At 40.5% G+C, this 27,973-nt stretch overlaps 1 protein-coding gene across 9 annotated transcripts in view; it reads left to right on the top strand.

Moving 5' to 3' along the window:
- The window catches only part of LOC140726844 (spermatogenesis-associated protein 13-like), a 213,657-nt gene that overhangs the window by 151,483 nt on the left and 34,201 nt on the right, over nt 1-27,973 (top strand). For 8 of the 9 annotated variants that reach the window (XM_073043740.1, XM_073043743.1, XM_073043741.1 and 5 more), the window contains 2 exons: nt 17,009-17,145; nt 25,717-25,896. In XM_073043740.1, coding sequence (XP_072899841.1) covers nt 17,009-17,145; nt 25,717-25,896 — 317 coding nt within the window. Of the gene's footprint in view, nt 1-660; nt 884-17,008; nt 17,146-25,716; nt 25,897-27,973 lie in introns of those variants that run through there. The other variant, XM_073043747.1, reaches the window with a different exon arrangement.

Genomic DNA, 27,973 nt, shown 5'->3' with positions numbered 1-27,973 from the left:
GTGCATTTTAAGTAGTTCCTATTCTCTTTAAACTAATTTCTACAATTTGATGTCCATATTTTTTTAACTGTTGACTTATTTTAAGAGAAATTTTAGGTGATTACAAGGTATATGCATATATCAGCACTTTTGAAAGAATCATGTGGAAGGTATGCTGGTGAAGCATTATTAATAATGCAGTGCAGCATTTAGCTACTCATTTATATTCAGGTCCAATTCAATTTGTAGCGGACAAATCACTGTGAGGGGTCTATTGTGGTGCATTGCAAAGATTGCTTAGAGAAAGAGGGGGTTTCTGAGCATGTCATTGAGAGAAATTTGCTTTGCTGAGTTGGAACTTTATGGCTTAATAAATCAGTATAAATTCTGTAAAAGACATCCATTATGAACACCTATCCACCTAAATTCTGAATGTTATATATTTTACCAGTTTGCTTTACAAATCTTATCATTCAGGTGTTTAGTGACTTGAAAATCTAGTGTCATAAATTTAAAAATAATATTTGCACATTTCCTGAAATATTACTAAGGATAAACAATTTCACAGGATGTCTTTGTCATTGCTTGTTCTTTTGCTGTAACACAACCTCCCTAAAGTCACCCCATGATATCAGAGAGAAAAAAATACAGAGTATTTGGAAGTATAGTGTACATTAAGCCGCTGGTGTTGGATTGGTGTCTGGCCCAATGAACTCGGCAGCCAATTGACCCAATGAATGAGTCACTGCAGAGTTTCAAATGCACAAGATTTGCTGTGTAGGAAACAGCAGTAATGTCTTTCATCTAAGTCAGATGCTTTGCTGTTAAACGCAGAATTTATTTGCAAGAATGGTAGCAAAGGGGGAAATGACCAGATTTTGGAGCCTAGAGAGTCTGCAGCTTGGTATGTATGGAAGAAATGTATCGATGATTTGCACGTAGTGAAAATTAACGATAAATTTCATTTGGAGAAATAGCTCATGATTATGATATAACGTTGCATAAAATTTAAGAACGAAAATATATTCTGAATTTATTCAGATTGCTGTAAGGATATACATTTCTGAAAAATGCATTAGTCATCTCGATCTTGTAAACTGGGAGTGCTAATAGCCTAGTGTACAGGGAAAGTCTGTTTTAAATTAATGTGCATGTTGATTATAATTGAATAGTTTGTTTGTGGTTCTGCTCCATTAACTAATTGGGTAAGCTTATATCTGTCATTGTTTCAACAGGAGTACTGACAGCCATTTAGATGTTGTTCAGCTTTTTTAAATCCATTGTATTTCACCAGATAGAACACTGTATCAATGAAAACACAATTTTCATGCATAGAGAGAATGGCATAAAATAACCTGGAGGTACTTTGGGAAGCTGTGCCATTTTAATAAATCTAAGTCTTGCATAGTAGAGGAAGTTTGCAGCCTGAATCTATATATCCCATTGCAAACTATAAGAAGGTTGGAAATTATATGAATAAATCATTAAATCAAATGCTTTTTTTAGAAGCAGAATTTTAACTGTAAGGATGTGGTGTCATTAAACTTGCATGTTGGGTATTTGTCATGGTGATGTCTGAAACTGCGCTTTTTGTAATGTGCACAATATTTTGAGTTTGTGCTATTAACAATACTAAACAAACCTTACCTCGTGCACATATTGATTCTTTATAAGGCCATGTTAAGGATCCATTGGTAATTATTATATAAGAAGGAGAGTGCATCATTTCATAGGTATCAGATTTATTATTACTGATGATTGTTTTGCAGCAGCAGTATAGTGCAAAGTGAAAAATCTAACAATCACAAAACTAAATAGATATTGCAAAGAAAGGAATAATGAGCCAGTGTTCATGGAGTGAACAGAAATCTGTTGGCAGAGGGGAAGAAGTTGCTCCTAATTTGTTGAGTGTGGGTATTCCCTGATGGTAATAAAGAAAAGAAGGCATGATGGTGAGGGTTCTTAATAAACCACTTTCTTGAGGCATTGGCTCCAGAAGATTTCCTCGATGGTGGAAAGGGTTGTGCCAGTACAGCTAGCTGAGTCGACATCCCAGTGCAGCCTCTTGTGATCTTGTGCAATGGGGCATTCGTACCAGGCTGTGATGCGATCAGTCAGAATTTTCTCCACCATATATCCACAGAAATCTTCTGGTGATATACTGAATCTCCTCAAACTCCTAATGGAATGTAGCCGCTACTGTGCCTTCACATTAATCAAATCAATTGACTGAAAGCCCTTAACCGATATAGAGATGTAGACCTTTAATTTGTGCATTGGAATTCTAGGGTGTTGAGCATTAATATTTCCATTAATTTAGTGGTATTAATCAATGTGTTACGCAAATAGTAGAGGAAAAATTCCGGTGGATATTTTAAGCATACGTTGTTGTTGGCATCTGTCTGTCCCGAAGGACAAAGGGTGATGATCACCGTATCGCAAGCCTGGGCGGAAGGTATGGAGATCCTGAGATGCCCAGTCATCAAGTTCCTCCTTTTGGCCTCACCAGTGCAGTCCAAAGGAAGGTTTATGAAGCAATACGTTCGGTACTAGCTTGCCGGAAGAATGTTCAATGACACCCGGCCGCCTTAGGGGCTCCACTCCGGATCTGCTGTCTGGGTTTACTTGCGTAGCTTTCGTCTCTCTTGAGGCTGCTCACAAGGCAGTGGGGCTATTTACCCAGCGCTGTGGGTCTGGTTCATGAGCACCAGGGCATGTCCACACCGCTGGGCCTGCGTGCTATGTGTGCAGGGGCCTGACCTCTTCTCTATCCTCTGTAGTTCAGCCTGAGTCCAAAAGGAGTTCAGTTTCCAAGTGTCACCAACGAAGAGGCTCAACATGAGGCTTGCTGTTGGAGAGGCTACGTACTGGCAAGGGGAAGGCTTACACATTCAGCTCTCCTTCTGCTAGCTTGTGGTGGAAGCTAAAAGTGAGCGACAAGCACTACCCACTACACTAACAGACTAAATGCATCACAACAACCATTTTGACACATCTTAAGCTTATGTTCCTTGCTGTATTACTGTGTAATTTGAAGACCATGAAAGTTAGAGCTGCCACATTTAAAATTGGTAACACTGCATTTAGGGGTTTTGGTCAGAGTTTTTTTAAACTACAGAAATGTACTGTGAAGATAACGACAACTTTTCCTAGTCCCCTTGCTTGAACCGCTCTCATAAACAAGGAGCTTTGGTATCCTAGCAACAGACCCTGTTTACAGTATGCTTGTCTGTCTGGCTTGACATTTATATTTTCAAGTGCTTGATAAGCCATAACCTTCCTAATTTTTTTCTTCTGTGACTTTGTGCGGTTGGTGAAATAGATGAATTGACCTTTTTGTTTGCATTTTTGTAGAACTAAAAGCAAAGCTGTAAGGTTGAATTTGAATGTTGAAGATATTTTATCACACTCCGCATGTTTCAATGTAGCAAATATAGATTATTACATAAGTATTAACAAAACTAAATAATATTAGAAATACACAGCACATTGAGCATTTTGTATGGAAAGAGAAACAGTTAAAGTTTCAGATTGATCTGAGTTCCCTGCATTTTCTTTTTTTGTTTCAGGTTTATAGCATCTACAGCTTTTCCCTGTTAATTTTCATCGATAATGTATAAATTATTTCCAGCTTAATATATTCTTGTAACATAGTTAACTTTTCTATCTTCAGTCCTTGAAGTTGCATTATGTCATTTGTGATCCTATTTGTCAGAACTATGCAGTTTCATTAATATTCACATTTTGTTTTGGTTCTCACCAATTAATTTAAACCATGACTGATTATTTTTGTATCTAAGGGCACCATATTTGGTAGTAACTGATTGCTACTCCCACACAGAAGATACTGACGTGAACTGCTGAGAAAAATGATGGCATGTTTACTGAGCATTGCCGTTATTAGTAAACAAATGTCCTAGCAATTTCAGGGCTGTAAAGACGTGCCATACGTTGTAAATCTCCAGATCTTCGGAAAGTTTGGCTTTACCAACGCAAACAGATATCATGATTTAACTTGCCCATTACTTTTTAAAAACTTGCTGGAATTGCAATTATTTTTAATTAATTAGAAGACTTGTGTGTGTGTCCTTTTTGTGACATGCTTATTAAATATCTTCGGCTCAAAAAGTATTATTAAGCTGCTGAATAGCGATCATGCATGTAATAACTATTAGATATTCTTAAATTCAACATTACGTTTCTGTTTTGTACTCCTTTAAATCTAGTTCTTACTCTTTATTTCACTCTTCCGTTGTTTTACACTTATCAATTTTTTATCTTATTGGTTAAGGAACTAATCCATCTCTTCAGTTAGGGTCAAATTTTTGATCCTTCCATTTGTAATGTTTAGTATTGTGTCATTGATGGCACATTATATTTGAGCAATGGATAAAAAATCTGTTATCTATTCAAAATCCTCTGTTCATTGAATCTTGCATTTCTCCAAATTGATAAATAATATATATAGATTTCAAATTGAAAACCCTTGAAAATAAAAAGTTAGATCAATTGACTTAATTCTTTAAATTTTTCTCCACCATATTATTTTTGTATTTATTGACATACTTGGCATGAGTTTTGAATTTCTCTAGTGATCATCAGAGCCAATGCTAATTTATGAAGCTTCAGGGACCAATAATTTCTGAGGATGAATTTTGAACGCAACTAAATTGACTTGAAACTCATTGTAGAATTTGTGGGTGAACAGTAGTTTTAATTTGGACATATATTAGATAATACTTTTTTTTTAACTAGGCAACTGCATGTTCTGTTCTCAGAGTGTACATTCTATTACTGACCTCAGGAACATAACATACAAGTTTTATGTTGTAATAGAACTTTTGCTTGGTCAGCAGTACTTGTTTACTTTGCTATCAAAACAATGTGAAACAATCAGCACAATAATGTTTTCTGTGTTGTTACTTTTACTAATGTGGGGGGAAGGTTTTTGGAATAATTTTAATAATATCACAAATTTATATGTTCCCGAGAAAACAAGCAAAATACAATCATAAGTCACTAAAATTGTTGTTGGTTTCTTTAATAATGACAGAATGTGTAAAACTACAATGCAAGAAGAAAACATAAGGAGAGATAGAGTCATAGAATACTACAGGACAGAAATAGGCCCTTGGGACCATCAAGTCCATGCTGAACCATTTATCCACCTACTCCCATCGAACTGCACTCCCATTTATCCACCTACTCCCATCGATCTGCACTCCCATTTATCCGCCTACTCCCATCGATCTGCACTCCCATTTATCCACCTACTCCCATCGAACTGCACTCCCATTTATCCACCTACTCCCATCGAACTGCACTCCCATTTATCCACCTACTCCCATCGATCTGCACTCCCATTTATCCACCTACTCCCACCGAACTGCACTCCCATTTATCCACCTACTCCCATCGAACTGCACTCCCATTTATCCACCTACTCCCATCGATCTGCACTCCCATTTATCCACCTACTCCCATCGATCTGCACTCCCATTTATCCACCTACTCCCATCGAACTGCACTCCCATTTATCCACCTACTCCCATCGAACTGCACTCCCATTTATCCACCTACTCCCATCGATCTGCACTCCCATTTATCCACCTACTCCCATCGATCTGCACTCCCATTTATCCACCTACTCCCATCGAACTGCACTCCCATTTATCCACCTACTCCCATCGAACTGCACTCCCATTTATCCACCTACTCCCATCGATCTGCACTCCCATTTATCCACCTACTCCCACCGAACTGCACTCCCATTTATCCGCCTACTCCCATCGAACTGCACTCCCATTTATCCGCCTACTCCCATTGATCTGCACTCCCATTTATCCACCTACTCCCATCGAACTGCACTCCCATTTATCCACCTACTCCCATCGAACTGCACTCCCATTTATCCACCTACTCCCATCGATCTGCACTCCCATTTATCCACCTACTCCCACCGAACTGCACTCCCATTTATCCGCCTACTCCCATCGAACTGCACTCCCATTTATCCGCCTACTCCCATCGATCTGCACTCCCATTTATCCACCTACTCCCATCGAACTGCACTCCCATTTATCCGCCTACTCCCATCGATCTGCACTCCCATTTATCCGCCTACTCCTCCCAACCATGTACCTATCCAAATTTGCCTTAAAAGGTGAAATACACCCCACATCCAGCACTCCCACTGCCGCCTTGTCCCACACTTCTTCCACCCTCTAAGTAAAGAAGTTCTCCCTCATGTTCACCTTAAACATTTCACCTTTTACCCTTGACCCATAATCTCTGCTTGTAGTCTCACGCAACCTCAGTGGGGAAAAAAAACCTACTTACGTAAACTCTATCTATACCCCTCATAATTTTGTATACCTCAATTAAATTGACGCTCTATCTTCTATACTCTAGGAAAGAAAATTCCCAACCTATGCAACCTTTCTCTTAACTCAGGTCCTCAAGTCCTGGCTACATCCTTGTAAATTTGCTCTGCATTCTTTCAGTCTTATGTAGACCATAAGATTTCAGAGCAGAATTAGGCCATTTGGTCCGTCGAGTCTGCTTCACCATTTCCCCATGGCTGATCAAAGTTTCCTCTCAGCCCCAATCTCCTGCCTTTGCCCCATATCCCTTCATGCCCTGACCAATCAAGTATCTATCAACCTCTGCCTTAAATATTGATAAAGAGTTGGCCTCCACAGCTGCCTGTGGCAAAGAATTCCACGGATTCACCACTCGCTGGCTAAAGAAATTCCTCCTCCTTTTGAAAAGGTCACCCTTCTGTTCTGAGGCTGTGTCGTTTGGTCTTAGACACTCCCACCATTTGATAACTTTAAATTAGGCCACCTCTCATTCTTCTGAATTCTAGTGAATACAGGCCCAGAGACATCCAACGATTTTCATATGACAAGCCACTCAATCCTGGAATAATTTTCTTGAGCCTCCTTTGAACATTCTCCAATGTCAGCACATCTTTTCTAAGATAAGGGGCCCAAAACTGCTTACAATACTCCAGGTGAGGGGTCACCAGTGCTTTCTTTATAAAGTTTCAACATTACATCCTTGATTTTATATTCTAGTCCCCTTGAATGCTAACATCGTATTTGCTTTCCTAACCACAGACTCAAGCTGAAAATTAACCTTCAGGGAATCCTGCTCAAGGACTCCCAAGTCCCTTTGTGCCTAAGGTTTTTTGTAATTTCTCTCCATTTAGAAAATAGTCAACCCTTTCTACCAAAGTGCATGACCACACACTTCCTGGCACTGTATTCCATCTGCCATTTCTTCGCCCATTCTCCTAATCCATCTCAGTCCTTGTAGCCTCCCTACTTCAAAACTTCCTGCCCCCCCCCAACTATTTTCATATCGTCTGCAAACTTTTCAACAAAGCCATCAAATCCATCATCCAAATCATTGACATATAAGGTAAAAAGAATTGGTTCCAACACAGACCCCTGTGGAACATTAGTAGTCACTGGAAGCCAGTCAGAAAAGGCTCCCTCTCTTTGCCTCCTGCCAATCAGCTACTGCTTTATCCATTCTAGAATCTTCCCTTTAATGTCTTGAGCTTATAAAGCAGCCTCATGTGCGGCACCTTGTAAAAGGACTTCTAAAAATCCAAGTACACAGCTTCAACGGATTCTCCTTTGTCTATCCTGCTTGTTACTTCTTCAGAGAATTCCAACAGATTTGTCAGACAAGATTTTCCCTTGAGGGGAAAAAAAACCATACAGACTACTTTATCATGTGCCACCAAGTACCCTGAGACCTCATCCTTAATAATCGACTCTAACATCTTCCCAACCACTGAGGTCAAATAGCTGGCCTATAGCTTCCTTTCTTCTGCCTCTCTCCCTTCTTGAAGAGTGGAGTGACATTTTCAATTTTCCTGTCTTCCGGAGCCATTCCAGAATCTATTGAATCTTGAAAGATCATTATTAGTGTCTCCACAATCTCTTCAGCCACCTCATTCAGAACCCTGGGGTGTGCACCATTTGGTCCAGTTGACTTAGCCACCTTCAGACCTTTTAGTTTCCCAAGAATCTTCTCTCTAGTAACTTCACAGACTTTGTGAACCCTGACACCTGGAACTTGCATCATATTGCTAGTGTCTCCACTGTGAACACTGTGGAGTGCCAGTGTTAATTGTCAATGAGGTGGAGGTGTTATTATAAATCTGCACAGGTTGTGGTCTTCCAGTTAGGAGGTCGCGGATCCAGTTGCTGAGGGAGGTACAGAGCCCTAGGTTCAGTAACTTTTCAATCAGGACTGTTGGAATGAATGTGTTTAATGCTGGGCCATAGTCAATAAACAGCATCCTGCCATAGTTATGTCCTCTGTTTGGCTTTTACATTGGCTTTGACTTCTCTTGTTAGCCACTAACCTGCCTGGCATCTCTACAGTCCTACCTGAGTAGATATAAAGGAGGAAAGGAGAAGAAAAACTTAATCTTGAGCTTTTCTTTTTTTTTTGCTTTCTGACTGAAGTCTCTCTTCACTGAAGCCTCAAGATCTCCACTCTGATTCTCTCCATTTAGATGATAGCCGCTGCACTTCAAACTTACAATGTCCAGAATGGCTGCTGATCAAAGTTCTATTGCCTTTAACACCATCCAGCCCAAGATCTTAAAGCACAAACTAACGGAGATGGGAGTAGACTCTCACATGGTGGATTGGATAGTGGACTACTTGACAGATAGACCTCAGTATGTGCGTTTGGGAGACTGTAGGTCTGACACAGTGGTCAGCAGCACAGGAGCGCCACAGGGAACCGTACTCTCTCCGGTCCTGTTCACCCTGTACACATCTGACTTCCAATATAACTCGGAGTCCTGCCATGTGCAGAAGTTCGCTGATGACACGGCCATAGTGGGGTGTGTCAGGAATGGACAGGAGGAGGAGTATAGGAAACTGATACAGGACTTTGTGATATGGTGCAACTCAAACTACCTGCGTCTCAATGTCACCAAGACCAAGGAGATGGTGGTGGACTTTAGGAGATCTAGGCCTCATATGGAGCCAGTGATCATTAATGGAGAATGTGTGGAGCAGGTTAAGACCTACAAGTATCTGGGAGTACAGTTGGACGAGAAGCTAGACTGGACTGCCAACACAGATGCCTTGTGCAGGAAGGCACAGAGTCGACTGTACTTCCTTAGAAGGTTGGCGTCATTCAATGTCTGCAGTGAGATGCTGATGATGTTCTATAGGTCAGTTGTTGAGAGCGCCCTCCTCTTTGTGGTGGCGTGTTGGGGAGGAAGCATTAAGAAGAAGGACGCCTCACGTCTTAATAAGCTGATAAGGAAGGCGGGCTCTGTCGTGGGCAAAGTACTGGAGAGTTTATCATCGGTAGCTGAGCGAAGGGCGCTGAGTAGGCTACGGTCAATTATGGAAAACCCTGAACATCCTCTACATAGCACCATCCAGAGACAGAGAAGCAGTTTCAGCGACAGGTTACTGTCGATGCAATGCTCCTCAGACAGGATGAAGAGGTCAATACTCCCCAATGCCATTAGGCTTTACAATTCAACTGCCAGGACTTAAGAACTTTTTTTTAAAGCTATTATTAATGCTTTTTGAGTTAGTGATTTAGATGCATATCATATTATTACTGAGTTAAGTATTGTATGTAATGAGTTTTTGCTACAACAAGTGTATGGGACATTGGAAAAAATGTTGAATTTCCCCATGGGGATGAATAAAGTATCTATCTATCTATCTATCTATCTGTAGGCCAGTGCGCCAAAAGCTGTCTTAACAGCCCTATCTATCTGTAGCACCACTTTCAAGGAGTTATGGATCTGTATTCTCAAGTCCCTCTGTCTACCACACTCCTCAGTGCCCTATTACTCACCATGTAAGATCTACAGTACACTGGTTGGACCTCCAATGCAACACCTCATTTGTCTGCATTAAGTTCCAACTGCCATTTTTCAGCCCATTTTTCCAGTTGGTCCAGGTACAACTGCAAACTTTGATAGTCTTCCTCAATGTCCACTACACCCTCAGTCCTGTTGTCATACACATATTTGCTGATCTAGTTAACCACATGATCATCCAGATCATTGATATAGATGGCAAACAACAATGGACCCAGCACCAATCCCTGTGGCACTCCATTAGTCACTGGCCTCCAGTCAGAAAGGCAGCCATCTGCTCCCACTCTCTGGCTTCTCCCACAAAGCAGCGAGGTCAATCCAATTCACCACCTAATTTTTAATGCCAAGTCATTGAACCTTCTTGACCAACCTCCCACGCGGAAGTTTGTCAAAAGTTTTGCTAAAGTCCATGTAGATAACATCCACTGTCTTTCCTTCATCAACTTTCCTGGTAACTTCCTTGGAAAAACTCTATAAATTGGTTAGATATGACCTTCCATGCATGAAGCCATGTTGACAGTCACTACTCAGTTCCTGTCTATCCAAATACTTGTATACCAGTCTATTAGAATGTCTAACAATAATTTATCCACTACTGATGTCATGCTCAGTGGCCTAACCTATAATTTCTTGGCTTACTCTTAAAGGTTTTCTTAAACAACAGAACATCATTAGCTATCCTCCAATCTGCTGGCACCTCACTTGTGGCTAAGGATGTTTTAAATATCTCTGCTAGAGCCCTTGCAATTTCTACACTAGATTCCCACAGGGTCCGAGGGAACATTTTGTCAAGCTTTGGGATTTTATCCACCCTAATTTGCCCTAAGACAGCAAACACCTTTGTAATCAGTATAGGGACATGATCTCTCTGCTGCATTTCCTCACATCTATAGACAATGTGCATTTTCCGATTAAATATAGTTGCAAAAAATCCATTTAAGGTCTCCCCCCATCTCTTTTGGCTCCATGCATCGATTACCATTCTGATCTTCCAGAGGACCAATTTTGTCCTTTATAATCCTTTTGCTCTTAACATATCTGTAGAATCCCTTAGGATTCTCTTCCACCTTGTCTGCTAGGGCAACCTCTGCCTTCTTCTGGCCCTTCCGATTTTTTTTTTAAGTGTTCTCTTGCATTTCTTATACTCCTCAATTACCTTATTTTCTCCTAGCTGCACATACCTGTTATGTCCCTTCTTTTTAATCAATATCTCTCAAAAAGCCAAGGTTCCGTCAGCCTGTTATCCTTTACTTGTATTCTGACACGGGTATACAGACTCTGTACTCTCAAAATTTCACTTTTGAAGGACTCCCATTTACCAAGTACACCTTTGCCAGAAAACAAACTGTGCCAATCCACACTTGTCAGATCTTTTCTAATACCATCAGAATTGGCTATTTTCCCCATTTAGAATCCAATCCAGACTTATCCTTCTCCATAATTATCTTAAGACTAATGCATCGTGATCACTAGGTTCAAGGTGTTCCCCTATACAAACTTCAGTCACCTGACCTGTTTCATTCCTTAATAGGAAATCTAGTATTACACTGTCTCTAGTTGAGACTTCTGTGTACTGATTAAGAAAACTTTCCTGAGCACATCTGACAAACTCTTTCTCATCCAGCCTTCTTACAGTATGGGATTCCCATATGGAAAGTTAAAATTACCTACCATCACAACCTTATGTTTTTTGCAACAGTCTGCAATCTCTTTACAAATTTGCTGCTCTAAATCCTGTGTACTTTTGAGTGGTCTGTAATATAATCCCATTAACGTGGCCATGCCTTTCTTCTTCCTCAGTTCTACCCATAAAGCCTCACTAGTTGAGTTCTGCAGTCTATCATGACTGAACATTGCTGAAACATTTTTCCTGACTAGTAATGCCACCCCTCTCCCTTTAATCTCTCCTGCTCTATCAAGTCTAAAACTTTGGAACACCAGAACAATAAGCTGCCAGCCCTGTCCCTCCTGCAACCAAGTTTCACTAATGGCCATAGTGTTATAATTCCATGTGCTAATCCATATCATAAGCTCATCCACCTTTCCTATAACACTCCTGTCATTGAAATATATGCAGTTTGGAGCATTAGTCCCACAGTGCTCAACTTTTTGATTCCTGATCTTGTATCTTTCTCCATAACCACTCCACTATCTGTTCTGGTGCTCTGGTTCCCATCCCCCTGCAACTCTAGTTTAAAATCCCATTGTAGCAGTAGCAAACCTTCTTGCTAGTCCCCATCCAGTTCAGGTAGAAGCCATCCCTTCTTTACAGGTCCCACCTTCCCTGGAAGAGAGCCCAATGACCCAAAAATTTGAAGCCCTTCCTCCTTCACCATCTCCTTACCCACATGTATGAACTTCCTATTTCTGGCCTTACTAGCACATGGCATAGGTAGCAATCCTGAGATCGCAACCCTGGAGGTCCTTCTCTTAATCTTAACACCCAACTCCCGGAACTCAATTTGCAGGACCTCATCACCCATCCCGCCCATGTCATTGGTACTGACGTGGAACACGACTTCTGACTGTTCATCCTCCCCGTTGAGAATGCTGTGAACTCAATCTGACCCTGACCCCGGCATCCAGTAGGCAACATACCAACCAGGAATCACGTTCTTGTCTTTAGAACCTCCTTTCTGTTCCCTTCACCAATGAATCACTACAGCTTGTCTCTTCTCCCCAACTTCCCTTCTGAGCCACCGTATGAGAGACCTCACCACTATGGTTTTCCTCTGCTTAGGACAGTGGTTCCCAATCTTTTCTATGCCCCACACCCCTAGGAAATGTTTGATTAATGTTCGCACTCCCTACAAAAGTAGTATCACATTTGAAGATGAAGAAGTTTACTTTCTAATTTTTGAACCACATACAATACTGTGGGTGAACAAATTGAACTTAAAAAAATAAGCTTTTAACTCAATGCATAAAATACAAATATAAATTGAGCAATTAGATTCCAATTTATTCAGGAAAAATGTAAACAGTAAAATCAATCCCAATTGTGAACATAAAATTCAATGACTTCTTTGCTCCTGCTTCTCATTCATGATTTTGTCAAAACGTGGAACTTTCTTGCTGACTGCGATCTGCAGGTCTGCCTGTGGATTCAGGTGATTCCTAGATTTTGTCTTGATTGACAAAAGAGAACTGAATCCAGATTCACACAATTATGTTGTTGCAAATGGAATGAGGACACGGCGTGCTTTTCCACCAAGCCTTGGGAACATATCCAGTGCTGCACACCAAAACTCCTCCAAAGTCTTGCTTTCAAATTGCATTTCAAGAGCTCAATTTGTCTGCAAATCAAGAAGATCTTCCTTCAGCTCTTCGTCATCTGACATTTTCTCCAAATTGTAGGAATATGGGTTCATGATCCACTCTTCTGAAATCTTCAGATCTCCAGCAGCAAAATATCCATCAAACGATTCTGACAGCATTTCCAAATGAGCCACAATTTCTTGACGCACAGTAGGAGTTATGGATCCAGCATCATCAACCATCTCTTCTAGTGAAGGAAAATTTGAGAGACTGCCTCTTTTCATCCTTCGATGCCAAAGAGGTAACTTTTCTTTGAAGGCATTCAACTTTTCACAAGCCTTCAATATGTTTATCCCTTTTCCTTGAAGAGAAACACTCAGGTCATTCATATGAGTAAAAATGTCAGCTAAGTAAGCCAGCATTTGGGTGAATTCCTGTGATTCCATTGCCCCAACCAGATCACATTCACGCTCCTCCAGAAAAACTTTGATTTCTTCCCGCAGTTCAAAGAAGCGGGTTAAAGCTTGTCCTCGTGACAACCAATGGACTTCTGTGTGGAAAAGCAAAACTGAATGCTTACTTCCCAGATCCTCACAAAATGAGTTGAAGATGTGATGGTTCAAAGCACGCCCCCTGATCCAGTTGATGATCTTCACACAAGTATCAAGGACTTTCTTCAAATTTGGAGGCAATGTTTTTGATGCCAAAGCATGCAGATGAAGAAAACAATGGGTAACTTGCAAGTCTGGAATCTCCTTTTACATCAATGCAGAAAAGCCAGATTTATTTCCAAACATTGCAGGTGCCCCGTCAGTGCACACAGAATCAATGACTTTGATATCTAAATCGTGTTTGGCAAAGAAGTCTTTCACCAGCTGCATCACATCCTTTGTAGTTGTGTTTGTTTTCAGATCTTTACAAAACAGGAAATCTTCCTTCACAGCACCATCATTGACATACCTCACTAATGTGATGAGTTGACTACAACTGGAGACATCAGTTAACTCCTCCAACTGAACAGAGATTTTAAGAGGACTAGCACTGACATCTGAGATGACTTGGTCCAAAATATCTTCACTCAAATCACTGATTCGGTTGTGAATGACATTATTTGATAGGGGCACCTGTTCAAATTTTTTTCTTGCTTCTTTGCCCAGGATAATTGTTGCTATTTCCAGTGCACATGGCTTGATGAGATTTTCCACAATTGTATGGGGCTTCTTGGATTTGGCCACTTTATATGCCACTTGGTATGAAGCAAGAAGTAGTGGTTTTTCAACAGAAACGAAACCTAATTTTGGAAGAGTTCCTTGTGAATCAAAACGAGCTCTTTTGATTTTCAATGACCCAACATCATGTCCTTCAACGTCAGCTCCGCCATGCTTGTTCTTGAAGTGCTCTTGAAGCTTGGATGGCTTCAGATTTGAGTTGAAAAACACTACGCTACAAAGAATGCACTGGGGTTTTTGCAAGCCATCATTTCCTGTTGTGCAAGTGAAACCAAAGCACACATAGTCATCATTCCATTTCCTTCTTTTTGACATGATGAAGGGTTAAGGGTAAAGAGAAAAAAAAAAGAGCTAATATGAGAAAAACTATCTGACTAAGTCAGGGATGACCGCTTTACTCAACCAGACACGCCTATAGCAAAGTATCGTGAGAAATACACTTTCGAATATTATATTACGATATTATCTGCGGTTACGCCAAGATAAGTCGTCAGGTAGAAATACTATGGGGATGCGACGCGACTTATTAGGCTACACTCTACTGACTTTACACACCTATTTGTGATGATTACCGGGGATACGAACTCCCATCACATGATTCAAAGTCCTCGATGCTAACCATGATACCTCCTCAACTAACACAAATCAAAATTATTGACGATTCAAGAAAAAAACCTTTTAAGAGAAAAAAACCTTTGTTTGAAATTCAAAAACTTATTTAATGCATTGAGACAAATACGAATGAATGACTTCAGCTGCTTTTTATCAAAATGCGGCTTTTTGAAATTTTATAATTGAATAATTTACCTATTGTCTGCGGGTTTGGTTTTAACGCGAAGTCGCTACTCGATGTTAGATTCGGGATGTATAAAGATTTTGGCATTATGAGCTGATTTTTAACTCTGAGATGTAACCTTCTAGCTAACATTGATGTGACTCCTCAACTCTGAGGTACAACTTCCCAGGTAACACTGATGAGAATCCTCAACGCTGACTTGGGCAGCAGGAGACTGGAGTCAGTTTACGTCTCTCTTGACTCGGGCAGCAGGAGACTGGAGTGTGCTTGGGACAAATGTTACTACCACTTCTCAAGGCACACTGGCAGCTGGCTGAGTGATGACTCGTGACTTGTCGCTCAAGGACACAAGCCACTCTTTGTCGCACCCCCTGAAATTCCATCTCGCACCCCAGGTTGGGAACCCCTGGCTTAGGACATCCCCACAACAGTATCCAAAGTGATATACCTGTTATTGAGGGGTATGGCCACAGGGGTACTCTGCACTGGCTGGCTGGCCTCTTTCCCCCCCCCCCCTCCCCCTGCCCCAATGGTCACCCAGTTATCTATGTCCTGCACCTTGGGTGTAACTTTGTTTATCATTCTCTCAGCCTCCCAAATGATAAGGAGTTCATCCATTTCTAGCTCCAACTACAACTCCTTAACAGTCCGTTAGAAGCTGCAGCTGGATGCACTTCTTGCTGGTCAGGAACACTGGGCCTCCTTACCTTCCTACATCCCACAATGGGACCATTCCCCTATCCTGTCATTGCACTGAATGTGCAATAAAAAAGAAAGTAAAAATAAATAATGAAAGGGAAAAAAATCTACCTATGGCTACGCCTCTCCTCGCTGAAGTTTCAATGAGCCATAGCCTCAGCTCCCACTCTCACAATGGCCCACTCACGCAACAATTGTTCTGCTTAAATGTAACTTCTTTATATTGGCTCTTGCCAGGTGCATAAATGTGCGCAATTCAATGTGCTGACTGATCCCGCTTGCTTCTTTTAAACCCTCTCTCCTTCTACACAATCCAGTGTCTTTTCGGGAACTGTGGTGCACAAACTTTGGCATGCCACTGTCCCCAATGAGACATTGGATTACATAGAGAGAGAAAGGGGGAAGAGTTTAAAGGATGTGAGTAGGGGCAATTGCAAAATTCATCAACTACCCCCACTCACTTCTTTTAAACTCTCTCTCTCTCTCTAGACTAGGGGTTCCTAGAAATCTGATGGTAACAAGCACTTTTTAATTGAATCAGAGTAACAGATAGCAAATCCACAATGTTTTCAGATTAATTGAATTATGATGCTATCAGAAAATTTGCTGCATTTCCCAATTTTACTAAGAAACTATGAAATTCGATATGGTGACATTACACATTGTTAAGCTATATTAAAAGAAAAATAATTTGGCTTTATTTAGTGGCTTTCATGGGGCAAATCAAGCTACCTTACAGCCATGAAATTTTATGTGGAATAGCTTTTGTTGTAAGTTAACAAAATAATGCAAACACAGTGCATCAGAATTCCGTTTATTATGATTGCTGTGACGTATATACAATTTGTACTTTTTTGGATTTTCCTTTTCCTGCCAGTACAAGTACTTGTAGCTTTTGATGGCTGATACAGAAGTTTCCACAAGTGCTGAAGATGACTATTTCTTTAGACTCTACATTTTGCTGTGGAGTATGGATGAGGCTAAGTAGTTCAGGAAGTGTCATTTTATCTGTGTATGACATCATCCTCAAATGTTTTGCCAATATAATTCGTTCTAGATTTAAATTAACCAATGCTTTTGCACAAAATGCAGTTGATTATTAAAAAGCAGCATAAACTTATTGAAAGTTTCAGATATAAAGTTGTTAAACCATTTATTTTTTCCTTTCAGTTTGTGCAGATGGAGCTACAGAGTCTTCTGCACTGGTTGATGACAATGGCAGTGAGGAGGATTTAGCATATGCAGCAATAAACCATGCAAATCCCAGATACCTTCAGCCGGGTGGAGAACAGCTTGCTGTAAATGAGGTGAAGTATTATGAGATAACATATATTTTACTTTAAGGATCTAATCGAAAGTTCAGCATTTGGGCTCTCACGACCAGACTATGTAACAGTTTCTTTCCCCAAGCTATCAGACTCCTCAATACCTGAAGCCTGGACTGACACCTTGCCCTACTGTCCTGTTTATTACTTATTGTAATGCCTGCACTGTTTTTGTGCACTTTATGCAGTCCAGTGTATGTCTGTAGTCTAGTGTAGCTTTCTCTGTGTTGTTTTTTTACGTAGTTCAGTCTAGTTTTTTGTACTGTGTCATGTAACACCATGGTCCTGAAAAACGTTGTCTCATTTTTACTATGCACTGTACCAGCAGTTATGGTCGAAATGACAATAAAAGTTGACTTGACTTGACTTGACTTAAATTAAACAGTTACCGTAAGTGAATTGGTTTTGATGAAGTGCCATTTATCTAAATGTTAACTGTTTCTCCCTCTACAGATGCTGCCTGACTTGTTAAGTATTTCCAGTACATTCTTTTTCATTTCAGATTTCCAGCATGTGCAGTTATGCCTTTAATAAATGAATTACTTCCTTTGAATGCACTTCAAGCTTATCTATAGATTGTTTATAAAGATAATTAAATAAACTGAGTTTCTTTAAAATATATTGTAATCACATTAGCACAAATTTCATACCAATGTTCAAATTGAGACAGAGAGCCTATCACATCACTGCCATTGGCATCATTTGATTAATAAGGAGTGAAGAAGATTCAGGATGAATCATTATTTTTAAACTGTTTCAGGATTTGACCATAAAAAGAAACATCTGCTTCTTATCAAGACCCCACATGATCTAGCATATTTCAATCATCGCATGTCATTTTTCAAAACTCCAGTAGATAAAGGTCCAGCTTGTCTAAACATTCCTCTTAAGACAACCCATCCACACCAATATTTATTGAGTAAAATGTCTCTAAACTGCTTCCTGTGCATTAATCCATTCTTGTGGGAGACACAGCAGCATTCTGGAAGTTTGAGAGTGTCAGGGGGCAGAGGTGTGTTTAAGATTCCATTACTTGAGAGAAGGTTCTTGGGGAAACTGAAACTGGATTTGAATGCATGCAGCATGAGGAATAAAGTGGACGATCTTGAAATTCAGCTACAGATAGGCAAATATGATGTTGGGGCCATCTCTGAGACTTGGCTAAAGGATGGCTGCCATTGGGAGCTAAATGTCCAAGGATATGCAGTGTATCGGAAAGATAGATTAGTAAGCAGAGGGGGTGGTGTGGCTCTGTGTATAAGAAATAATATTAAATCATTGGAAAGAGATGACACAGGATTGGAAGGTGTAGAGTGTCTTTGGGTTGAGTTAAGAAATGGCAAAGGTAAATGGACCCTAATGTCAGTTGTATACAGGCCTCCAAACAGCAGCCGGGATGTGGATTACAAATTACAGCAGGAGATAGAAAAGGCATGTCAGAAAAGCAATGTCATGATAATTGTTGGGGATTTTAATATGGAAGTGGATTGGGAAAAACAGGTCAGTACTGGACCTTGAGAGAGAATTTGTAGAATGTCTAAGGGATGGCTTTTTGGAACAGCTTGTTGTTGAGCCCACTAGGGGATCGGCTGTGCTGGATTGGATGTTGTGCGATGGTCCAGAGGTGATAAGAGAGCTTAACGAGCCTTTAGGGAACAGTGATCACAATATGATCGAGTTCACATTGAAATTTGAGAGGGAAAAAGTAGAATCCAATATGTTGGTATTTCATTGGAGTAAAGGAAGTTACAATGGCATGAGAGAGGAACTGGCAAAAGTTGACTGGAAAGAGACATTTTCAAGAAGGACAGCAAAGCAGCAATGGCTGGAGTTTCTGCGAAAAATGAGGGAAGTGCAAGTCAGATATATTCCAAATAAGAAGGAATTTTCAAAGGGAAGAAGGACACTACCGTGGCTGACAAGTGAAGTCAGAGCCAAAGTAAAAGCAAAAGAGAGGGAATACAAGGAAGCCAGAGCTAATGGGAAGATAGAGGATTGGGAAGCTTTTAAAAACTTACAGGTTGAAACTAAGAAGGTCATTAGGAGGGAAGAGATGAATTATGAAAGGAAGCTGGCAACTAATAGCGAAGAAGATACTAAAAGCTTTTTTTAAGTATATAAAGTTTAAAAGAGAGTCGAGGGTAGATATAGGACCAATACAAAATGACGCTAGAGATATTGTAATGAGAGATGCGGAGATGGCAGAGGAACTGAATACGTATTTTGTATCAGTCTTCACAGTGGAAGACGTCTGCAGCATACTGGACATACAAGAGTGTCAAGGAAGTGAAGTTTGTGCAGTGAAAACTACAACTGAGAAGGTGCTCAGGAAGCTTAATGGTCTGAGGGTGGATAAATCTCCTGGACCTGATGGAATGCACCCTTGGGTTCTGAAGGAAGTAGCTGGAGAGATTGCGGAGGCATTAATGATGATCTATCAAGAATCAATAGATTCTGGCATTGTGCCAGATGACTGGAAAATTGCAAATGTTACTCGCTATTTAAGAAGGGTGGGAGGCAGCAGAAAGGAAACTATAGACCTGTTAGCCTGACATCAGTAGTTGGGAAGTTGTTGGAATCGATTGTTAGGGATGAGATTATGGACAACCTGGAGGCAAATGACAAGATAGGCCAAAGCCAGCATGGTTTCCTGAAAGGAAAATACTGCCTGACAAGCCTACTGCAATTCTTTGAGGGAAATTACAAGTAGGGTTGACAAAGGAGATACAGTAGATGTGGTGTACTTGGATTTTCAGAAGGCCTTTGACAAGGTGCCACACATGAAGCTGCTTAGCAAGATAAGATCCCACGGAATTACAGGGAAGTTACGAGCATGGGTAAAGGATTGGCTGGTCAACAGAAAACAGAAGAGTGGGAATAAAGGGATCCTATTCTGGCTGGCTTCGGTTACCAGTGGAGTTCCACAGGGGTCGGTGTCGAGACTGCTGCTTTTTACGATGTATGTCAATGATTTGGACTACAGTATTAATGGATTTATGGCTAAATTTGCCAATGATACAAAGATAGGTGGAGGAGTGGGTATTGTTGAGGAAACAGAGAGCCTGCAGAGAGACTTAGATAGTTTAGGGGAATGGGCAAAGAAGTGGCAAATGAAATACAATGTTGTAAAGTGTATGGTCATGCCCTGTGGTGGAAGAAATAAACAGGCAAACTATTATTTAGATGGGGAGAGAATTCAAAATGCAGAGATGCAAAGGGTCTTGGGAGTCCTTGTGCAAGATACCCTAAAGGTTAACCTCCAGGTTGAGTCCGTTGTGAAGAAGGTGAATGCAATGTTGGCATTCATTTCTAGAGGTATAGAATATAAGAGCAGGGATGTGATGTTGAAGCTCTATAAGGCACTTGTGAGACCACACTTGGAGTATTGTGTGTGGTTTTGGGCTCCTTAATTTAGAAAGGATGTACTGACATTGGAGAGGGTTCAGAATCCGAGAATGATTCCAGGAATGAAAGGGTTACCGTATGAGGAACATCTGGCTGCTCTTGGGCTGTATTCCCTGGGGTTCAGGAGAATGAGGTGGGATCTCATAGAAACATTCGGAATGTTAAAAGGCCTGAACAGATTAGATATGGCAACGTTATTTCCCATTATAGGGGATTCTAGGACAAGAGGACACAACTTCATGATTGAAGGATGTCTATTTAGAACTGAGACGTGGAGAAATTACTTTAGTCAGTGGGTGGTAAATCTGTGGAATTTGTTGCCACGAGCGGCTGTGGAGGCCAAGTATTTGGGTATACTTAAGACAGAGATAGATAGCTTCTTGATTAGCCAGGGCATCAAAGGATATGGGGTGAAAGCAGGGGAGTGGGGATGACTGGAAGAATTGGATCAGCCCATGATTGAATGGTGGAGCAGACTTAATGAGCTGAATAGCCTACTTCTGCTCCTATATCTTATGGTCTAAAGGTAGATAAGTCACCTGAACCAGGTGGTATATACTCCACAGTTCTGAAAAAGGTAGCCGAAGAGATTGTAGAGGCAATTGATCTGGCATGGTTTTGGAAGACTGGAAAATTGTGAATGTCACTCCACTCTACAAGAAGAGAGAGAGGCAGAAGAAAGGAAATAATAGGCCAGTTAGTCTGATTTCAGTGGTTGGAAAGACGTTGGAGTCATTTGTTAAGGATGTGGTTTGGGGTACTTGGAGGAACATGATAAAATAGACTGTAGTCAACGTTTTCCTTAAGGGAAAATCTTGTCTAACAAATCTGTTGGAATTCTTCGAGGAAATAACAAGCAGGATAGATGAAAGAGGATCAGTGGATGTTGTATACTTGGATTTTCCGAAGATCTTTGACAAAGTGCACACGAGGCTGCTTAACAAGTTAAATGTTTACTCTATTACAGGTAAGATATTAGCATGGATAAAGCCGTGGCTGATGGGCAAGAGGCAAAGAGTGGGAATAAAGGGAGCCTTTTCTGGTTGACTGCTGGTGACTAGTGGTGTTCCATAGGGGTCTGTGTTGGACAGCTTTTTTTTATGTTAATGTCAATGATGGATGAAGGAAATCAATGCATTGTGGCCAGGTTTGTGGACGATAACAAAGATGGGTGGAGAGACAGGTATTTTGGAGGAAATAGAGGTGCTACAGAAGGACTTAGACAGATTAAGAGAATAGTCAAAGAAGGCAGATGGAATCCAGTTTCTAGAAATGTATGGTCATGCACTTTGTTAGAAGAAATAAAATGTAGACTATTTTCTAAATGGAGAGAAAATTGAAAAATCAGGAGTGCAAAGAAACTTGGGCGTCTTTTCCCTAAAGGTTATTTTGCAGGTTCAATTGGTGGTGAGAAAGGCAAATGTAATGTTAGCATTCATTTTGAGAGGACATGAATATGAAAACAAGGATGTAATGTTGAGACTTTATAAAGCACTGGTGAGGCCGCAATCGGAGTATTGTGAACAGTTTTGTGCTCCTTAAAAAGAAAGGATGTGCCAACGTTGGAGAGGGTTCAAAGGAGGTTGACAAAAATGATTCTGGGATTGATGGCTCTGGGCATGTATTCACTGAAATTCAGAAGAATGAGGGGTGACCTCATTGAAAACTATCAAGTAGGTGAAAAGTTGAAAGGGAGCATGAGAGAAAACTTTTTCACTCAGAGGGTTGTGAGAGCGTGGAATGAGCTGCCAGCATAAGTGGTGTATTTCAATATTTAAGAGAAATTTGGATAGGTACGTAGATGGTAGGGGTATGGAGGCCTATGGACCAGATGCATGTCGATGGGAGTAGGTAGTTTGTATGGTTTCGGTATGGACTAGATGGGCCAAAGGGCTTGTTCTTTGCTGTACTTCTGTATGACTCTGTGAATGGTGAAAGCCCTCAATAGAGTGAATGTGGAGAGGATGTTTCCTATGGTGGGGGTATCTAAGATCGGGGGCACAGCCTCAGAATATAGGAGCATCCTTTTGGAATGGAAATGTGGAGGAATTTCTTTAGTCAGAGAGTGGTGAGTCTGTGGAATTTGTTGCCACAGGTGGCTGTGGAGGCTAAGTCTTTATGTATATTTAAGACAGGGGTTGATAGGTTCTTGATTACTCAGGGCATGAACAGATATGGGGAGAAGGCAGGTGTTTGGGGCTGAGAGGAAAATTGGATCAGTCATGAAGTGGTGATGCAGGCTCGATGGGGTAAATGGCCTAATTCTACTCCTATATCTTATGGTTTTAAATGGGGGGGGGGGTATAATGGACAAAATATTCCAGATGTTTCACTACAGTCCTCTAAAGCTAAAGCATAGCATCTCTAGTTGAATAATTTTTCATTTCTGTTTTGAGTCCTTTCATTTTCTATAACATTTGGTTTATCATTTTTCTTTTAGACAAATGCATTGTGAAAATAATGCATAATTCATTTCTGATTTTCCATTATCTTCAGTACATAATAACTTGAAGATTCTCCAGAAAATTGGTGATCTATAATTTCCGTTTTACAAAACCGTATTATTTTTTCCAGGTTACCTTGCACTTTACCCAAATATGATGTCCTCAGTAATAGCTTCTGCCACATCCCTGTGACCAATATGAAGCTAACTGGCCTAGATTCTATCTCACTTCCTGACTAATGGAACTTGTGTTTGCTGCTTTCCACTCAAATAGAACATTCTGTGAAATTCAAGAATTTTTAAAAATTCGTACATCTCACCAGCTGTTTCTTTTAAGAACCTAGAATAATGTCTGTCAGAATCCAGGAACATGGAGCTCCAGCAATTTACTTTGTCCTAAGGTTATGGTGATTGAAATTTTCCTGAGTTTTTTTCCATCACTTTCATTACCCCAGGTATATTTTCGGGATGTTACTACTATCTTATTTAGTGAAGGTTGAGGGAGAAGAGCCAGGATAAATTCTACACACATTTCCAGCAGGCAGCTTGCGATTGAAGATTTAAGGAGTTCAAGATTTAAGGGGTTGTGTGCCATGGGGATTGGTGCTGGAGCCCCAGTTTCTTTTTTACAAATTGATACAAGTGACTCGGATGAGGGTACCAAAGGGAAACACTTGTAAGCTGAGGACAATTGTAAGTCATCTGCCATTTCCTTGTTTATCATTATTAATTCCCTAGGCTCATTCTCTGTGTGACTAAGGTTGGTAAGTATTTTTATGTTTTCTCTTTAGGTTCAGCTGAGTTCTTCCACATCACTCTGTCTTTTGGAGGGTGTTTATTTTGTTTTAGTTTATCATTTCCAAAGGAACTGTGAGAGTTGTAATCATTTTGGAATTGGTAGGTCACGCAATAACTGAAGCTTGTGTTTGTGATGTACTTTTGCCTAAATGATCTGGAGCTTTTGCAGTCTCCTGGGGGAATCAGCGAGCGGAACATGGGAGTGCACGTAAGGCCGGGACGGCCATCTCTGGGAGTGGATGCTGCTTAGTGACCTAATAGTGGAGCGTGAATCCATGATCGTCTCCGTTACTCCATGCCGATTAAAGAGTTGAGCAAGATTAAAATCTTTGAGGATGAGAGCAGAAAACACACAGATGTTCAGCGCCGTGTGCCTGTGTTTGGACGGCCTCCCTTTCTTCTCACTACTACTGTCAGGTGGGAGGTACAGGAGACTTGGCTCCCACCTGTCACGCTGCCAGGCCCTGCAGCCATTGGGCTCCTGCACAGGCTTCACTCACCTCAGCACTGAACAGGCTCCACAGCTGTGGACTCACTTTTCAGAACTCTGTAGTTCATGTTCTGTGTGATTTTGTTTGCTTTTGTTTTACTATTTATGTGATTTGATGAAGGCGCTACAGCACTGAGCTGACTCTGCAGCTGTGGCCTACAACCATCAGCAGTCACCTCAGTCCTAAACTGGCTCTGTGACTGGCCTACAACCATCAGCAGTCACCTCAGTCCTAAACTGGCTCCGTGACTGGCCTACAACCATCAGCAGTCACCACAGTCCTAAACTGGCTCTGTGACTGGCCTACAACCATCAGCAGTCACCTCAGTCCTAAACTGGCTCCGTGACTGGCCTACAACCATCAGCAGTCACCTCAGTCCTAAACTGGCTCCGTGACTGGCCTACAACCATCAGCAGTCACCTCAATGCTAAACTGGCTCCATGACTGGTCTACAACCATCAGCAGTCACCACAGTCCTAAACTGGCTCCATGACTGGTCTACAACCATCAGCAGTCACCACAGTCCTAAACTGGCTCCATGACTGGTCTACAACCATCAGCAGTCACCTCAGTCCTAAACTGGTTCTGTGACTGGCCTACAATCATCAGCAGTCACCTCAGTCCTAAACTGGCTCTGTGACTGGCCTACAATCATCAGCAGTCACCTCAGTCCTAAACTGGTTCCGTGACTGGCCTACAACCATCAGCAGTCACCACAGTCCTAAACTGGTTCCATGACTGGCCTACAACCATCAGCAGTCACCTCAGTCCTAAACTCGCTCTGTGACTGGCCTACAACCATCAGCAGTCACCTCAGTCCTAAACTGGCTCCATGACTGGCCTACAACCATTGAGCTTCAGGACCGGCTTCACTTGCCCCAGCATTGAGCTGTGAACTCACTTTCATGGACTCTGCAGTTAACATTCTGTATGTTACTTGTTTACTTTTTTATAGTTTGCACAATTTGTTCTTTTTTCCCCACACATTGGTTTTTTGATGGTCTTTGAGTTTTTAAAAATGGTGTTCTATTGTGCTTCTTTGTTTAGTGGCTGTTTGCAAGACAAATCTCAAGGTTGTATACAGTATACATACTTTGATAATAAATGTACTTTGAACATTGTAAGAGTTTTTACAGTGAATATCAGCAAGCTTTTCTATGAAGTCAATCATAGATAAGACATTTGCTCCCTCATTAACTCAAGTCAAAGCCGTTCGCTAGCTTAGCTGAAATTAAACCACAACACACATCAGCAAGTGAACCTGAACTGTTTTTCCGTTAGTCATTATCACTGGGTCCAAGTATTTCAGGCTGTCCCCTACCTTTTAATAATTATAGATTTCTAATTAATTCTGTTTGACATTTTACATTTATCCATTAAATATGTTGAAACTGAAATTTGTTTTCTTTTCTATAGCTAATAAGCGACGGCCACATTGTATATGCAGAGGCACTATGGGATCATGTTACCATGGATGATCAGGAACTTGGATTCAAAGCTGGAGAAGTCATTCGAGTACTTGATGCCTCCAACAAGGAATGGTGGTGGGGACTGATTGATGACAAAGAAGCTTGGTTTCCTGCCAGCTTTGTTCGAGTATGTTTTTGAGTATGAAATTTCAGAAATATGATCATAGGTTGTCTTCTCCATGAGTGTAGATGAGTTAATATGTTTGGTAAACCTTACTTTTAATTCGATGGTATTCCCTAGTTTTGTATTTCCTCTGCAATATGCGCACATCGATGACTACATTTTGCAAGTAACTTACTTCTTTGCCACTCTGATCTAATATAGACAAATGCCCAATATCTGTTAGTACTTCTAGCAGCTGTTTTTAAGCTCAATATTACTTTTTATTAATATTTTGAATTTGAATATAGCTGATCAATTGTTATTGTCCTTCCTTAATTTGCTCTGACTGTGACAAGTGTCACTCAGGCTGGTGGGTTTGGAGTTTGTATATTGCACATACTAGTTAAATCTGGCCAATTTTCTTTCCTGAAGGGCTTTAGTTTTCATAACAATTCAGTAATTTCATGAGTACCAATGCTAAGAATAGGTTTTGATTTTTCATAAATTTTGAGTTTAAACCCGTGGTGACCATGGTGTGACTTGATCTTGTATGTGTTAAGAAATGATCCAGAACTCTATCTATAGATTCTCTTGGGTATGCTTCATGCCAAGAGACCCTCTTCAACCCTGCAATAAGTTAATCCACAACATTGGCTGTGGGTTAGTTAATGCCATGTGCAGTGTTTTCCATTCATGTCATTTCACCATTCAGTGACTGTGATCTTGTTCCCATTAACAGTTAAAATGGATAGAATTGTTCTACCACTACTGTATCGCATACTAGTAAAAGATTTGAATTCACTAGTATTGTATTTCAGTATTAATAAATGATAACAGATGTAAACTACAAACACTGTACCCATGCTCAGTACAGTACAGTGGTGTCTAGAGCATGAAAATGATTTGTATTTGGACCTAAAAGATTGGACGTGAACTAACATTATGGCCAGGTATTTCAGTTTTGTGTTCCTGGTACTGTGCCTGGTGTTAGGTTCCTGTTGCCAGAAGCAACTTTAGGAAGTCTTTGAAAAATTGGGCAATCTTCAGCCAACTCCTCAACGGCATTTTTGTGGTGAACAAGATGTCAGTCAGAATCTCAAGGAGATTAACATGGTGGGCTGTATATCAAACAGAAAAACACAACTTTGAGCACACATTACTGACATGTTTTTGCATGAAGTTTCGGCATGAATTCAATGCAGAGAGTGATTTACTGAGGGCAAAATCTAAGAAATAAACATTTTTCAATACAGAACAGTGTATGGTATTGCATAGGAAAGTAATGGTGAAGGAGGGGTTAGGGTTAACTTTAAGATTAAAAACTCACATTCCAGTCAACAAAAACGTAGTACTTAAACTTAAACAGTTTCCATTACTTCATGCGTGAATCACACGTTTCTGTTATTCATAATGGACAAAATTTTAAAATGGTGTAAATGACAAATGGAAACTAGTTAAATACTTTATCATTTCAAAGAACAGCTTGATAAAATTAATTTGTTACCTGTCTAAAGATGTTTATTTTGTGAAATCAAACAAGAAAAAGCAACAATTGAGCATCCTTCAATTATAGACATTGCTTTTTTTAGCTATTGATTTATCACAGTCCTATTCCTTCAAAATGTCACAACAGTTTGTTTAAAATGTCCTAAGTAATACAAAATGTATATTGTGTTGCAAAAATTAGTTATTATGGGAAAAGAATCATTTTGTATTCCATCTGTTCCTCAAGAACGTACATACTGTCAATTCTGTCTTACACAGAACACAAATTTTTGAGCACAGTACAGGCCCTTTGGCCTGCAATGTTGTGGCAACCCTATAGCTTGCTCTGAGATCAATGTAATCCTTCTCTCCCACGTAGCCCTCCATTTTTCCATCACCTGCAGCATGCACCTAACAAAGAATCTCTGTTTTTTCTTTTTTTTATTGGAAAAAGAAGGGGGGGGGGAAAGAACCCCATCTAACTAAAAAAATCCCACTAACCACAAAAAAACCCATTAGGAATCAACCCCCAGAAGCAATACGGTTAACCATCGTCTAAATATATAAAGAAAAAGAGTCATCAACCGCCAGTTCATGTTTTTTTAAAGAAGAATCT

Source organism: Hemitrygon akajei, chromosome 4 (genome assembly GCF_048418815.1).
Source record: "Hemitrygon akajei chromosome 4, sHemAka1.3, whole genome shotgun sequence".
In the NCBI taxonomy this organism is placed as follows: Eukaryota; Metazoa; Chordata; class Chondrichthyes; order Myliobatiformes; family Dasyatidae; genus Hemitrygon; species Hemitrygon akajei.
This window is presented reverse-complemented; position numbering and strand designations above follow the sequence as displayed.